The sequence below is a fragment of the Macrobrachium rosenbergii genome, chromosome 47 (assembly GCF_040412425.1).
Source record: "Macrobrachium rosenbergii isolate ZJJX-2024 chromosome 47, ASM4041242v1, whole genome shotgun sequence".
NCBI lineage: Eukaryota > Metazoa > Arthropoda > Malacostraca > Decapoda > Palaemonidae > Macrobrachium > Macrobrachium rosenbergii.
The window spans coordinates 37,576,259-37,594,042 of NC_089787.1; the positions used below are offsets into that span (position 1 = coordinate 37,576,259).

Genomic DNA, 17,784 nt, shown 5'->3' on the forward strand with positions numbered 1-17,784 from the left:
TGCTTAATTATTCTTTTTTCCAAAATTTTCAATACTGCATACCTATAATCAAAATTTGGACAGAGCTTTAATACTTACAGCCATTTTATCCCTCCAATGATGTGAGTAGGTATGGAATGCAAATCGGCCTTGTTGCACTTCAACTGCCACTTCACCTCACAATAACACTTTTCAACCTTGCCAAAGATGTCTTCGAAATGCGACCCATTGCAATGACCGCTGTCCAAGGGCACGTCAGTAGAGAGGAGGTCGCGACTTTGGTTGGATATCGCGTCTGCTAAAACTGAGGATCCCGGTGATTCTTCTGCTGCTCTAGCGACCTCCATCGTTTGTCCTTCCCCTGTGGAACTGCCTCCTGCAATCGTTTCCGGCGAAGGCTTCGATGGCTTTAATGCCACATCGAGGTTTATACCTGTTTCTAAAGGGGCGTTGATTCCCCTTCTGACCTTGTGCGTCATTTTTGCTTCATCGTAATAATTCGATTGGTCATTTAATGGATTTCGACCTGCTTTGCCCACCCCTCTATATTCTAGAAACTCGCTGTTTAAGAATTTGGCACTTAAACTGCCTTCAACCGTTTTACCTTTGTAAGATCCTGTGAAGTATCCACGCCCTCCTAACACCAAAGGCTCGATAAAACCATATATTTCTTTGTCACTCCCTGCTAGTGTATCAGTTTTGCCATGCACCTGTTGGTCACTATTGTCCACTAAACTAATATTCTCTAATTCACTGCTCTTATCTGGCGGCTGGAATTTCATTTGCAAACGAGAATGCACCTCGCTATCAGGAGGATCGTCGATTCTGTCATTGACAATGCTTTTACTGACATAGCTCGAGGAGCCGGTTAGACCTGGCACGAACCAAGTCTCCCAGTAGCTCCTGCGTCGTCGGGACTGGTAGTCGCTGGCAGACGTTTCTCCGCTACTCTCTTGGTCCTCCGGACGGGTGGCTGACGTTCCGCTTATCTCACGAGGTGGATTGCTTTCGTTGCGAGCCTTGCTTGGTATGTGAGTGTCAATGGCGGAGGCCAGTTCGTCGACGCTCACGCTTTTCCTGCTGTCTCCTGTAATGTTGCAGATCTCCAGTTTCTTGTCGGGCTCAATCGGTGGCATGCACTCTCCTGTATCCGGTACGTTGCAGTAACACAAATCTGAAGTGGAAAACAATGGTGTCAGAGCCGTTGTACTGACAAGCGGTCGAAGTGAAACGATGTAATATGTGAGACAGTAAATTAGTTAAGTAAATAAATGACTATTATTACTAACAATTAAAATATGAAGGTATTTTCATGAGACACAAAAGCCAAAAAGTCCCATATTTGGCTACCAAGCATCCCTACAACACAATGTTTATTTGGGAAGAAGAAAGGAATAAAAGAGAACCAGACAGAAGAAATGGGTTTAAAATAGTCCAAAAAATTAATAACAACAAATGAAAGTAACAAAACTGTATGAGCTACATTATTACGACATAAGAGTATGAGGCTTCAAAGTAGCATTGCAACCTCTCATAAGCTTCCGATGAACATGATCCATACATATTAAAAGCTAATTTTTTTAACATTGTAAACTGGAAATTATAATAAGTATATAATGCACCGAAGTTTCTTCGGAGTAATCGAGTTTTCTGAACAAGAGAAAATATAATGCTGTATGGGCCGCGGTCCATGAAACTTTCAGCCACGGTCCGGTGTTGGCCTGTCCAATAGCGCTGCCAGACGCACGATCATGGCTAACCTTAACCTTAAATAAAATAAAAACTACAGAGGCTAGAGGGTTGCAATTTGGTATGTTTGATGAATGGACGGTGGATGATCAACATGCAAATTTGCAGCCCTCTAGCCTCAGTAGTTTTTAAGACCTGAGGGCGGACAGAAAAAGTGCAAACGGACAAACAAAGTCATCTCAATAGTTTTCTTTTACAGAAAACTGAAAAGAGAGATGTGAAAACATAAGCTAAACATACGGTATTTCTACAACTGGAACCGCCAGGAAGGCAGTTTCAGGGACACAATAAGGAGAACGAGGACCTGATACTGGACAGCAGCGTTACTTGGAGCATGGTAAAAGATCGTCGAATCAGGAATGTTTGGTTTTACCAACAACAAGCTTCATGCCATCCTAAGTGCACCATTTATCGATAATGTCTACATTACATCAGTGTTAAACGGTGGCTGTCTCAATACGTACAGAAAATCGAATATAGTGAAGCCTACATTTTACTGCACTGCTTGGGATTTCTTTTTATAAAATGTATAAGATATTAAACAAACTGGGAAAAGCAGACAATCAATTAAACTAAATTTCTTAGAAAGAAAAAGAAACGAAGTGCTATGTTTCAGACTTAGGCAGAAAAAGAAACGAAGTGTTATGTTTCAGATGGAGAAGGTAAATAGGTCATTTCTCAAGAAGACGCCGTAGTTATATAAAACCAGCATTATGGGACAAGAAAATGAGGTCATCATCCGTCAGGTTTTCGCAGAATATAATAACCATGTATGAAAAAGGGAAAGGAGGATGAGAGGAAGTGTACTAAAAGAAGCGCGAAAAGAATTCAATGAGCAGATAGACCAAGAAGACCTGAGAGATGAATTTGCTGAGTAAATTATGATACCAAAGGGTTCTTTACAGTAGCACTTCGATGGCAGACAATGCTGCTTTTAACCAAAAGTTGTAAATACCGTTTGTGTATGCCAAAAAGCATAGAAGATTACGTAGAACTTGCTCAAAATTCCTAGAACCTCGAGGAATGACATAATACTACATCGCAGATCTATCATAACACTTGAGATATAATATTGCTGTTAAATTCTCAAAAAAAGTGCCCTGCATATATAAGACTCACAGACCAAGATCGGGACAGACACACAGTGACGCGTACGGGTCTTTTGAGAGAAAAGCGAACTGACTGCGTGAGGAATGTTCAGTTACAGAATACTTCTGATTTCATCCACGCAGTCAGGCACCAGGAGGGGTCCTGATTATCGAGGCAACGTCCCGATAAGCATGAGCAATTATATTATTCAGTTCACTTTATTTCTCATGGAAATGCTTCTAAAAACTTCCTGCTCGCTGAACATCAGTACAAAAAGTCGCACCGGGAACAAAGCAATGTTTATGATCTCTGTAAATAACTGTCAGGGAAGATTAAATGGACGTTTATGGGAGAGATCTCCTGGTCGGTCGGTCTTTCGACAAAGAGCCCTGTCTGGGTAGTATCGATTATCATCCGAGTTGATTATGAACAGGAAATTCCTCGATAATTTCCTTATTCCTGACCCTACGAAGAGCGTTATTACGGACAACAACAGTCCCCAGGGGGACCTTCAAGGTGCGCTATTGAGAGGTAGTTGAAGGTTATGAACACAAGATGTGACTTATATTGTTGTTTATTTTCTATTGCCTTCCCAGCGACTTGCCGATATATTTTTACAAGAGTAAAAGTGCCCTTTTAGTCTGCACCTACATTCATTTGTTTTGAGAGAAACCGTGTTGTAATCTCTCATCTTTCCTGTGTTTTATACTTTTTTAATAAAAGCTTGTAGTGGATTAATCTACACACACTGTTTGCTAATGCCAACAGAAATTTTTGAAATTTTAAAGATACCTTAAATTCTTAGCCGAGTAAACTCAATCATCCTTCATTGGTTAAACATTATTTCAAGAGGTAAGTTGACTGGTTAATTTGTTATATCAAACTGGCGTGACAACAACAAAGGTCATCGACGCCAGCAGAGTCTAACAAAGAAGCAAGGACGACTGGAATGTTCATCCGACTGTAACAGCAGTTTGTTGCGTCCTGACTCTACAAACATTAGGTTTTACATAGATATGTCTAAGCTATTTATGTGGATAATAAGTACTAACACGTTCTGCGACTCTTGAGTAAATCTATTTACCTAAATTTTGTACATCATACTTCGGTCTCTTTATAACTAGTGTGTGAAGTTGCGAACGGAGAAGAATCTATATCCACACTGCATTTTCTATGTACAATAAGACCTCACGTTTTCAGATCTCAACATATCATAACTACGATGATTTTTTGATGAGCTACCTTTTAAGTCGTGACGCACTTTTGGATCGATCTCTTCATTTGAATGTTAACTGTACAGCACAGGCTAGAATAATGTGTGGAATAACTGAATAAACTGTTCGCTGGGGTGTGTCCGCGAAGTGTTGAAGAGTAGGCTCTACTAATGGGTCGCTGTTATCTAACAGACTTCGTCACTCATCAGAATGCCAGACACCCGAAGAATCTGATAAGTTGACGGCTACTGTAAACCTACCTGCTTTTATATATATATATATATATATATATATATATATATATATATATATATATATATATGTGTGTGTGTGTGTGTGTGTGTGTGTATGTATAACTGAAACACGAAAATATGGAACGTGATGAATATATAAATAAAGACAGAAACAATGGACTGTTGCAAGGCCTTTCGACTTGTCGTCCTAACAATTTCTTTATAGTACAACTACGAGGTCTTCCTCCTGTTACACCTTTACGCTGAATGACCTCAACAGGTCCTAGCGCTTGGCCTTTGGCAATTTAATATTCCAATTCCAATTCATAAAATACTGACAGATACTTGAAGAGAAAAGGAAAGAAATCTATTATTCGTAATCAATCTAAACACAAAGTCTGTCATGTTCCACTGTTTTGTTACCAATCGACTGAGTAGAGGGTGCTGTATGTTGCTCAGTGTCATTACCGTTCTTAGTTTCAGTTTTCATTTAACTTCATGAAGTTGTTAGTAGACATACGGGAGTTTTCTCCCAATTATCATTATTTTTTTTATTTCGGTATATCTAAAGGTCATACTGACCTCTTTTTGCCTACAATTACAAAAATTAACAGAAGTTATTATTTTAGGTACATCTGACCTTGCCTCAAGTCATGGATCAACTTAAGGTATGATTATTTTGCCAGTAGGTATTTTATTCTTAACATGTTTTTCTTAGATCATAAATAAATTTAAAGGTCAAAATTTTATTTTTCTTTGATTGTGATGAAATAGTTAATTTGCCATGATCTGTTTCTATAGGTGACAGGTAAATTTAGAGGCCGAAAATGTGACTTTCCCCCCCCAACCCTCGAACTCTCCCTTCGAATTTGATGAAAATACTTTCGTTCAATAAGTCATCCAACACTTTTACTCTTAGATTCTTTTCATGACCTATTTTCCTGTCTTGATGTATAACAACAAAAAGCTTTTAATACATCAAATGCTGCAATGTGTACAAGTACAACTGCCTAATGTAATCTCGGTGTCGAATGGTGTTATCTGTCTCGCAATAGACACAGAATTAATCTAGTTATTTCTTGAATTTTAACATATAAAATTAAATTTAACATACAAAAATAGAAATGTAATCTTATGTCAAGTAATAATGATAACTTAGAATTCTGGCTAAAGTACTGAATAATAATAATAATAATAATAATAATAATAATAATAATAATAATAATAATAATAATAATAATAATAATAATAATAATAACACCAACTTACCGCAATCCTCATAGTTGGCAAAATAATCCAAACTTCCATTGTATGATGGTTGATCATCGTTCTGCCCTACAAAAGAAAAGGAAAACACTGAGAAGGTCTGGTAATTAGAGAGAATATTAATCAGACATCTACAGGATATAAATAAATGGAACAAAAGATATTCATGTATAATTCTGTACTCAGTCACAAAATTTCTGAAGTCACTCTATGGCGTGTTCATCATTTTTGTAATTTACATATTTATGAAAGTCATGATAACTTTGTAAGAAAATGTTCTAATATACACATAACACTGAGCAGGGTAAAATAAGCCTGATATATACAATCATTTACCAATATACTATATTTTTAAGAGTTTTCTACCTAACTGCATGTCATTCATACTTCTTTCTTTTAATGTTCACTAGATGAAGATATTCCATGATTTAAAGTGAGCATTGTTTTTATGTCCTTTCTTTAACAATTAATGGTCATTCCTAAAGAGAAATTTCACAGCTGTCCGTAATTAGTCCGTAATTATGACTCACAGGTTACAATGAGCGTTTTCACTGTTAAAACTGGAGCTGCATTTTCCTTTACAGAAGTAATCTGCTTTGCTCGCTTCCCTTGTCGGTAATGTAACGCAAATTGGTCTTCCAAACGGCTTCTTGGTTCATCATAGTGCTTCTTTGGTGCATTTCTTCCTTTCTTGTTTTGCTAAGTTCACCAACCTTTTCCCCGCACAGAAACTTAAACATACAAAGGGTTTCTATGAATTGTAAATAGTGAATGTTCCAGAGAATTGTGCTTGCAGTTTCATCATCATTTGCAATATTCCCCACCCTCGACAAGGAGTCAGGACGGTCCCGAGCTCTCCAACACGGCTGCTCTTATGGGCAGACTTGGGGAAGCACGTCCCTCTGACACTAATAGCTTGACAAATTTGTAATTTCGGTCCATAAACCTCACTCTCATTACTCCCGGCTCATTTTGTTTGTGGAAAACATTTCTGAAATATTGCCTCACCTCCTGGGCCGAGTGTTAAGGCTACGAAGTTGTAACCGAGTTTTATTTTTATTTTTTGTCTTGATACATAACCTGTGTAAATGCTTATTGGTGATCATTTAGGAAAATACCCGCTTAGTGATCAAAAAGAGAATATACTTCTTTCATAAAGTCACAACAAAAATTTTTCTTTTCTTCTGTTTTCCCATAAATTCAACTGAGTAAATACTGTACATATACATGATGCACTTAGAAAAATACCAGCTTGGGGATTAAAAAACATACTTTATTCATGGAGCTCAAAATCTTTTGAAGTTTATAAACAGATTCTGGATTACCCTGACATTGCCTTTCGTTAAATTTAGTACCAGGGCATTAGTAAACAGGTGACAGGACGGAGGAAATTACCTCGGTAGGTGATATCTTGGAAACGCACCACTGCATATGGAAACAAAGCAAATGAGAGAGAGAGAGAGAGAGAGAGAGAGAGAGAGAGAGAGAGAGAGAGAGAGAGAGAGCACTGGGAAAAGAGTGTTACCCTATTAAAACCACATCCTTTCTTTCAGATAACTGATTCACCCGCCGTTCCTTTATAACACTTCATGCTGTGATGATCTCGAATACCGGCTTCGTTAAGAAAACTTGTATGCAGAATACATAATTGTTTCTCACAATATAAATTTTTAAAGACTGGGTTTTTTTTTCCTATCATTATCTCACCGTTTCTTTTGTGATTTTCCAAAAGGAACTGTGAGACGATGGTTTCCATATGCTTGAGGAAATGCACTCCAAAGAACTGCAAGTTACTAAACTGTTCGCGATGGAAGGCACAACGAGTATCTTACAATATTTCATGAATGAAAAGGCTAAGTACTAAAAAAAAAAAAATCGTACAAACGGCGATTCCCCTTAATAAAATAAAATAGAACCCAAAAAGTAATTAGAAATGCCCAATCCGTATTCTTTTCAAAATGATGGGCATGCCACCAACAAAATATTGCATTAATATGCCGACGAGGTACTCCTGTAATATAAATAAGTTCCAGCAGCAGAAATGAATAATGATCTTAATAAGTCAATAACGTAATAGTAAACACGAACATTCCAAAAATACGTTTAGTATACCTAACGAAAGTGTCTATTGTAAAAATCGTTCCGAATATACTCTCCATAGTGAGAACAGTACTATAGCTTTGTGGGGACTTAATGGTTGTTCTACATTTACCAGCATTTCAAGAAACTGCGAAATGCGTACCTTGCATGCCAAGAAAACGCAAACTACGCCATCCTTTAAAAGTGTCAAATGCGCATCATTCCTCACTGAAGATTAAATTGATTAAATAAAGTGCGTACAAAACGAAACAACCATAAGTTAAGGATACATTAGTTTAACCAGACCACTGAGATGATTAACAACTCTCCTAAAGAGGGCTGGCCCGAAGGATTAGACTTATTTTACGTGGCTAAGAACCAGTTGGTTACCTAGCAACGGGACCTACAGCTTTTATTGTGGAATCCGAACCACCTTATGCCGAGAAATGAATTTCCATCACCAGAAATAAATTCCTGTAATTCTTCATAGGCAAGTCGGAGACTCGAACTCGGGCCTAGCAGAGTGCTAGCCGAGAACTCTACCGACTTGTCCAACGAGGAGCTTACGAAACAACCATAATACTAATAAAGGAGAAAGGTCATCATGGTCGTAATGCTCTGACTGATTCTTTAATATCAATTTTTCTGAAAGAAGGAAAGAAGAAAAATATGTGAAACAAAGGGATGCAATTTCATGGTTCCCTCTGCGGACCTCCCTTAAGAGTCATTAAGGGTCGCATTTACATGAGCATAATTTACAATAAAACACTTGTTTTCCGTTGATAGTTTATTTTTCATAAATCATTACTGTACTTCCTCGCAAGTCACCAAGATGAGGCTATTACAAAAAACCTGAGATAAAGCCTCATATCGCCTGTGAACACTAATTTTGTGCTCTATAACTGAACGTAATAGATCTTATGAAGTCCACTACTCAGTTAATAGGTTGCAAATAAGTGCAACGCAGTTTAACGGAAAAATAACATGACACTAATCAATCAACAGATAAACGAATCAACTTGAAATCTGCATAAACCGGAATGTGAAAAAAGTAAAAGGATTCGGCAATATGAAGAAAGCAAGGTATTAATTGGCAATCAAACGCGTTAAAAATTCAAAATCCAAAGACTATTTTGAAATATTCACTTCCTGGATAAACACTTTTCCACACTAAAAGTTTAAATTGGACATTTATTTTTTTACCGAACGTGCCCATGAAATTCTAAGCGAAGAGACGGTTAACAGTATAGGGAAGACATCTGAAATTCTAAATTGATAAACGGTTATGCCACGAGAAATTCCAAACGATATATTGTCACAACTTGACATTGAAAAGAATGCTCAGTGTTGCATTAACAGAAACTGGATATCTCTAAAATTGAAACATATTCTCTCTCTCTCTCTCTCTAAAAATCAGGAGTGACCTCATTTATAGCTATAAGTCTCCAATTTTATTTAAAGCTATATGTTTCGTCATCGTGTTAATCTTTGCTGTAAAAGTCTAGTTTCGGCAAGGCAAAGACCAAGTTAAATTTTCTGTTAAAATCCTCTTCCACTGATCCTTGACTCATCAGGGTATTAAGTCACTCAAAACTAAACTAACACTATTAAACTCTTCTATTATTGTTTGTTTGCAAACTATTCTAATAATTCCGTCCTTTTGCCATCCTGCGATGCATAAGGAAAACCCAGGTGCAAAGCATTCACGAGAAGTGATGATGTGATGCCTTAAAAATATCTTTATACAGTACTAATATATATATATATATATATATATATATATATATATATATATATATATATATATATATATATATATATATTTTAAATATCTGTATATATACATACTGTATATATATGTATACACAGATACATACATATATATATATTACACATACACACATTTATTTATATATATATATATATATATATATATATATATATATATATATATATATATATATATATATATATATATATATATATATATATATACATATACATATAACCAAAGAACACTTAGTTTAGCTTATGACGAATATACCATCTCAGGGGATGAACTTAAAGTGCTAGAACTGTATTGTTTAATTGAATCAGGAAGGGACTTGGCGATAACTTTATTGATATTCCTCATACACACGTCATCAGCAATGCCCCTGTCATATCTGAAATACTAAAAGCGAAGGAGACCATTGTGTTGCATTAACCTGAAAGTTAATTCTGACGTTATGATCGGGTTTCACAAGTGTCCAATCAGTCATTCGATGTTACGTGACTGTATTTAACAAATACGATTCTCAAAAAAATGTCGCCTTCTTTATGAATCATTCAACACATCGAGCTGGAAGAGAGGTTTCTATCTCATGGTCATCCGAGTGTCCTTTGTAAGTCATGAAAAAAATACCTCAATTCCACGAATATTCAAGTTGTCTTACAACTGAGAATTTAGACAAGGACATTACTGACATTTTGATGATTTAAAAAATTTTCATTTTACGCCGCTGAAGTATGAAAATTTTGATTACCGCATAAATTGGCATAGATTGTAATGAATAATAATCATGATGCATGAATCTACATAGATTTTTATTAGTAATAAATTACCAATTTGTCTAGATTTTATATTTCCAGGCAGCATAGTTTTTTGCTTATTTATAACCATGATATATTTTCATTCATAACCATGATATATATTCATTTATAACCGTGATATATTTTCACTCATAACCATGATATACGATCATTTATAACCATGACATATTTTCATTCATAACCATGATATATATTAATTTATAACCGTAATATATTTTCATTCGTAACTGTGATATATACTCATTTATAACCGTGATATATTTTCATTCGTAACCATGATATATATTCATTTATAACCATGATATATTTTCATTCATAACCATGATATATATTCATTTATAACCGTGATATATTTTCATTCGCAACTGTGATGTATATTCATTTATAACCGCGATACATTGTCATTCGTAACTGTGATTTATTTTCATCAATAACTATGATTCATTTTCATTCATAGCGATGATATATTTTCGAACTCAACTGCTTCCAAGTGTATTAGTATAAATTCAACAGCACGTTAATCTTCTTCTACACATGGAGGTATCGCAGCCAACAATCTCGCGAAGTTTGACATTTACTGACGGATTTAGGAGTTTACGAGATGCAAAGTTTCAAAAACAAATGGATTTTATAGAACGAGGTAACACTTGAGCATTTTGCCTGCATTCATTCCAGCGTTCACAAAGCACGTTGCAAGGTACTAATTCCCACTTCAAGTCCATGAATAGATGTCGAGTTGTTTAAGAGTGCAGGCGTTTACGATAATTGGATGTTTCTAAGCACGAGAAGTTCCAATATGCGCATGCGTCCGCAGTTTCTGATTTTTTTCTCTATTTGAAGGTTCGCCAAGAAAAAGAGAAGGGAGAAGGAGTCCTCTGCTTAATTTTTAAGGAACTACATTTAGCTCAGATGAAATAATTAACTAGAAAGATTTACCCTCTTTTGCAGAGGACTTATTTTATACTAATTTTGGCTATTAATAATAATAATAATAATAATAATAATAATAATAATAATAATATAATAATAATAATAATAATAATAATAATAATAATAATTCTGCGGTTAATAACCGTTCCGTTCCAGATAAGGTACAGATTTTTTAGAAAGCCACCCCTCAATTATATTTGAGTTATGTAAACAGACTTTTAACTTGCAAGCCCCAGCTTCACTCTTTGTTCTACGCAGGATTTTTTAAAACGATCTCTTCAATTTTTGAGTTGGGTTAAGTCTGTATGCCTAACAAAGTTGTGCTACTTTCATTCATTTGTATACTTAACAATGTCATTTATTATCAGCTTACCTGCGTTCACAGTAATTGTTTGCATTACCAGGCTACCTGTGTAACTAAGACGGTCGTCATTAGCCTAATATGCTATCTGGTTAGTTAGAAAGTGTGAATAACTCAAGCCTTTAGCGTTCCCTGAAATGTGTGCACTACCGTGTCATCATGGAACTAAGAATTTGTTTGAATTAAAAAGCCTTCTCCGTACATGATATATTTTGGTAACTGATAATAATCTACACTATTAAGCCTTCAGTGTACTTAAAAAATTTTGTGTATTACTAAGCCACCTGACTTTGCCATTTCTGGGCATGGTCAGGAACTGCATTACCATGCCTTCTCTGAACCTTCTGAAAATGACCTGTACAAAGCCATCTTAGTACCTAACAATGGTATATGTTGCCAAGTATTATATAAACTTGTAACTACAAATAACATGAGTCATTAAGCTCTCAGAGGACCTAGCAATGGTCTACATCACCAGATCCTTTCTGTATCCAACAGTCTGCATCATCGAGCCATTCATGCTAACAATTTGTCAATACGAAATCAATGAAACTTATAAGCTTATTCGTTCTTGAGGATAATGGTAATAACACTTCAACTCGTTCAAGTAGTCATGACAGAAAATTTACTAATACCCTCATTTTTTGGTAATTTAATCTCAGAGGAGAGAGAGCGAGAACCATTTACCCTTACCATAAATTGAGAAATTTCCAGTAATAATTGTAAGTCGGAAGAATGAGGATTGAAAACTGTCAACTATTACGAGCAGGTAATCAACACGCGACTTAATACCATCACCACTGAGAAAAATAACATGAAACTGAGGCATTTCATAATAAGATTAGCACCTACGGGATTACGTTCCACTCTTTCCTTTGTTCTGCCTTAAAATGGAGCAGAAATTAACGGAGATTTCTGTTGTGGGATGGACACTGTAGGCGGTCGGTCGCGCGAGTAGGACTATCTCAAAGAATAAATCACAATTAAGAAAGAGCTCTCACCATTCAGTTGCAATCTCAGATAATAATCGTTGGAGTTCTCAACACGCAACTTCGGCGAAGCAATGAACATGTGATGCCGTCTCACTGCATGGAATCATACAATTGAATGAAAGATTTTCATAAGTTTGATTTATTTTCAGAATGGCTATAACATATCTGGCGTGGCTTACAGAAATTTTACACGCAATACTGTTAAAACAGTAAAAGTGTTGCAATTAACTGAAATGGAAAAGGGCAGCATATATATATATATATATATATATATATATATATATATATATATATATATATATATATATATATATAGAGAGAGAGAGAGAGAGAGAGAGAGAGAGAGAGAGAGAGAGAGAGAGAGAGAGAGAATAATATAGACTAAGAAACGATTACTGCTTTGTCAGGGTAAACGAATTATGAGTTTCCCTAACGGCTTGCGAAATGGCATCTGCAATTCCCTTTAGCCCCGAAGAACAGCAGGTAAATGAGGAAAAAATATTTTAAAGTGACGCCCTGGGCCCCTTGCCTAATCCCGTCAACAACTGGCGAGTCGCTTTTCTTGGCAACAGTGTAATTAGAAGACCCACTGTACTTGCGGCCACTTTCCTAACTACCCGAGCGATAAGAGTACCAGAGGTAACAGAACGCCGCAGCAGCTTCTGGTTACGAACAACAATTATTCAAAAGAAGAGACGAGTGTTTGAGTCTGGTGGATACGACTTCCAGACAGGAAACACTAAATGTTCGAGGTGATGGTTACGGTTACACTTCATTGGCTTCGTTCCCCGTGTTTAAGGGTCGTGATGGCACGGCCAATCCTCTGACAAAAGGGCTCATCGAAGAGTTCAAGGCCTTTACACGCTTGATGAGTCTCAGGGTCTCTGTTTCTGAACGAGATGCAGAGGCAAAATGTAACGTCCTCCAACAGCTTCCTCTAATACCTTGCTGTACATACAAATCATGATTCCGCATGAGTTTCAATTTCCCGCACTTTAACAACCTGATAATGAACACCAATTCCTCGCCCACATTACAATATTCAAAAATATATGACTTCAAAAGTCACATTAGTCTTAGTGCGAGGTGATCTGCACTCGTCAACAAGACCTTTGTATTAACATCCCAACAAACAAGAACCATTGGCTCTTGTTTGCGGCCTTGGAGAGATATCTAACGATCGGGCCTCAAACGCACAGAAAAACAAGGCCTCAGGGACAAGCGCGTCCAATTTTTAACCGTTCTCCTTTCTGCCTCTTTCACGTCTGTAGATCCCCATCTTCAGTAAAAGCAACGCCGCATATAGAAATCGGTGAAGCAAGCTATTTTCAATGCTTGGTGCATTTTTTTGTTTTGTTTTGTTAAAATATAAGAAACCGGCGGGTGGAAATAGCTCCCAAGGCGTCAACAGACTTTGATGGCCATTTGCTTGTTTGGATGTAAGGGAAGAGCTTGCAAAGAGCCAGTAAAGGATGGATGTCTGGTCTTGAGAAATTCTGTCATGACATTTTCTACACTGACTTCCATCTATAAATGAACTAATCTTTAACAGAACATTTGTTTCTCTGATTCCTACATATAAAGGAAAGGAAGTAAAGTCTTTAATAATGATTTTTTTTTAAGTAAGAGGACAAAATTTAAGATAATCACAGTTCCAACAGATAATATAATTCCGTTCTGTAGCTTTTTTGGGGTGGGATTAGAATTTCCAAAATTGTCGGCTCGATGACAATTACTTAATCATTCTGAGATATTTATGGAAGCAGAGACCGTCGGGATAGGTAAATCAGTGTTCTACATAGATCAGCCGAGAACAAGAAAACGAAGGTGGGAGGGAAAAAAGTATGCCTTATCTCCAAGGACAGCAAAAGACCTTGTCTTTCGAGGAAGGGAAGATTATTTTTTCTTTTAAATTAAGTCAGCCTTGTGCTATAACGGGCTGTTGCTCCTAAATTAGTCCTCACGGAATGATTATGAGCGGGGAAAATGAACCTAGGAAAAGCGTTCCCAAGTTTTATGAGGCTCTATCACCTTCCATATTTCCTTTCGAATCCTCTCTCCTTGTCTTCGATTAGATAAAGAAACCAGATAAAAGTTCTAATTAATAAAAGGAAAGATGAGAGTTTATTGAAAAACTCATTATCTTTTATGTGGAGCACGAAAGGACGAAGACCATCTAGAACAATTAATCTATAAAATAAGTATTTGTTTAATATCAGACTTTAGCTAACAATTAGGTCAACTGAGCCTCGTTACAGGCCCAAATAGTTTCCGAACTTTCAGCATACGATTCACCAACCGTGAACATTTTTAAAGGACGTGATGAAATACTTTTTTTTTAAAAGTTACTGTCACAGTGCAATAAAAAGTTACGTAGGAAGCCTTAATTTTGGATGCTATCTAATTACACATGATTCAACGACTTGTGAATTTTGTGGGTTGCTCTCTCTATTTCAGTATGGCTACTTTTTCGTTTTTTTATGGTTTCAACCTAGTACTTAATTTCTTAATGAAATGTATTTCATCTTATAAGTTACCAGATTGTGTATTTTTCTTTTTCTAATTTCCCTTTCTATAATTATCCCGTGTTCAATGGTCTTAGTTCATAGTTTTTTCCTCATTTACGAGATTATATATATATATATATATATATATATATATATATATATATATATATATATATATATATATATATATATATATATATATACATAAAGCCACCATTACCATTTACTATCAATTCACTGTATCTTGGGATTATTTTACACCAAAAGGAATTATAATTGATAAGTGCAGCATCTGCATCGTCCAGAGAGCTGAATGGTCAAGATGCTTTCTATCACTATATCATAAACAAGCCCACAAGTTCGAATCCCTGCCGGGGCAGATGAACAAACCAATTATTCAATTTATAAGCAAGGAATAGCAAATTCGCTATTAGGCGGTATTTGTGGGTATAAAAAAGCAACACGGGTATAGATGAGAAAATTTTCTACCATATATATATATATATATATATATATATATATATATATATATATATATATATATATATATATATATATAAATATATATATATATATATATATATATATATATATATATATATATATATATATATATATATACCTGTGTTTTTTATGAACTGACTATTCCAGTCGAATAACTACCATATATCATCCACAACGTTGGTCAACAGTGGCATAAATGGTTTTTGACGGAATGTACCTATACTTCTCCTCTTAACAAAGAATTCGAAAGATGCTGTCTCTCTCTCTCTCTCTCTCTCTCTCTCTCTCTCTCTACATATATATATACATATATACACACACACATATATATATATATATACATATATTCATCTTGAATCAATTTCCCTTAAAAGCGGGTGGTACAGAGAAAAGGCAACATAACGGTCTCTGCCACATTCAGTAATCAAATAAAATCAGGGACAAGGCCTAAAAAATCAGAGGACTGAGATGGTCGGATTAGGAGGGAAGTCGGATTAGCGAGCGTCCTTAAGTCTGTCAGAGAGGATTGTTATTCTTCCCCCGTCAAACGCTGCGTGTCAAAGGACATTGTCTTGGTTCTGGTTTATTGAGGAAATGAGAAGACTTACTTCCTACAGAAGGGATAGAAGAAAGAAACGGAAGAAGGAGAAGAAGACGGGGTAGAAGAAGGAAGATTTAAATCATTCGTCTCGAGTGAAATTTGCCGGGCAATGAATAAACGACATGATGGAGGGAGCACGAAGTGTCAGTCAAAAACAGATTCCAGATTAATTAACATATATAAAGCAGGAGGAAATGAGGTTTAAGCGATCGTCATGTAAATTACCTCCAGAGGAAAGGAACCTAATTATAAGCATTTTATTTTATGAACTGTGAAGTTCACAGCGTTGAAAACAACATCCACACACGCACGCACACACACACATCTTTAGAATATTGTAAAAGTGAAGGATGCTGTTGTTAAGATGACGTTAAACAATCATACGGATTTTATTTGACGAACTATAGAGCCCTGGACGTTGGAGAGAGAAAATTGAATCACCAAATAACGTTATTATTAAAATGATTTTTTAAACTGCGAAGTTCAAGCATTGAGAAGAGAGAGAGAGAGAGAGAGAGAGAGAGAGAGAGAGAGAGAGAGAGAGAGAGAGAGAGGGGGGGCGGCATAATTGAAGAACGTCATTGTTAAAACGACTGAAAATGTCAAGGACTGACGGTCATGCATCTTCAGGAACAGAAAGATTTCACTAACAATGAACGAAACTATTTTTCAACGTTCATACTTTTCAAACAACTACTCATTGCAGCGATGGAAACTGACGATAAAAAGAGAAACATGTCGTCGCCTAAATTTCATGCATCCCCCTTACTGTGACAAACAAAGACTTTTACTACTGTGATGTCCCTTTGCCTTACGTAACATAATTCATTGTCAAAAAGCCGAAGAAATTGCAGTCCCCGACTCTTTGATAGCAATTCCCAGACGCAATGATTTCAATCATGTGAGCCTGAGAAGCAATTTCGGATAATGTCTAAAACCCAGATAATAAAAAAGCGAGAAGTCTGACCTTGTCTACCATGAGTTCTCATTCCAAGTACCGCCCACATATTAATGATACTAGTAATAAACTCGATAAATACATGTATGCTGTTTTACGACCCGTATCGCTAATAGAACAACTGACAGGTATTGGCATCAGCTTGAAGGCCGGCAGTGGTCAGATGATCCACGTGAGTGTGCTGCGTATCCCAATTATGCCTAAGATTGTTTCTCTTTAATGCGTTTTCGTTAATGACACCCGCATAACCATAAAGGTTATAATACTCCTGAAGTTTCTCAATTCCGTTTATCAATCTGCATCTTGGCACCATGGTGATAAGTGATCTTGTGTAAAATGAAGGCAGAACAATAAAAATGACACCATTACTACACCATTCTCCGAGTTCCATTTAATGGAAACCATGTCAAAACTCTAGTTAACGTAGACCTGACGTTAACAGCAATCCCAGCTCCAACGCAGACTCCTCGATGATCAATGTATCTCCAGAATCGTTTCACTTGCTCTGAGAAGGTTTCTCGTTCTGTCGGTCTCTCCATGATACACACACACACAAACTTGTGTTATTAAATGGGTTTTATTTTCTAATTTGGTTCAACAAGTGTTTCATAAACATCCGAGAGCTTTAATCCGATAAATTTATTGACTACGAAATTCTAAAAATAGAGTTCTGACATTCAAAAACTGACTTGTCAGACTTCTACTTTTTTTAATTATCCTAAAAGTTGTT

The 17,784-nt window shown here is 36.1% G+C and overlaps 1 protein-coding gene across 1 annotated transcript in view; it reads right to left on the bottom strand.

Annotated features, from left to right (window-relative positions):
* Positions 1-17,784, bottom strand: part of LOC136830774 (uncharacterized) — a 175,121-nt gene that overhangs the window by 20,454 nt on the left and 136,883 nt on the right. The window contains exons 3-4 of the mRNA XM_067090677.1: positions 5,534-5,599; positions 79-1,153 (exon numbers count right to left, since the gene is read on the bottom strand). Coding sequence (XP_066946778.1) covers positions 79-1,153; positions 5,534-5,599 — 1,141 coding nt within the window. The remainder of the gene's footprint in view (positions 1-78; positions 1,154-5,533; positions 5,600-17,784) is intronic.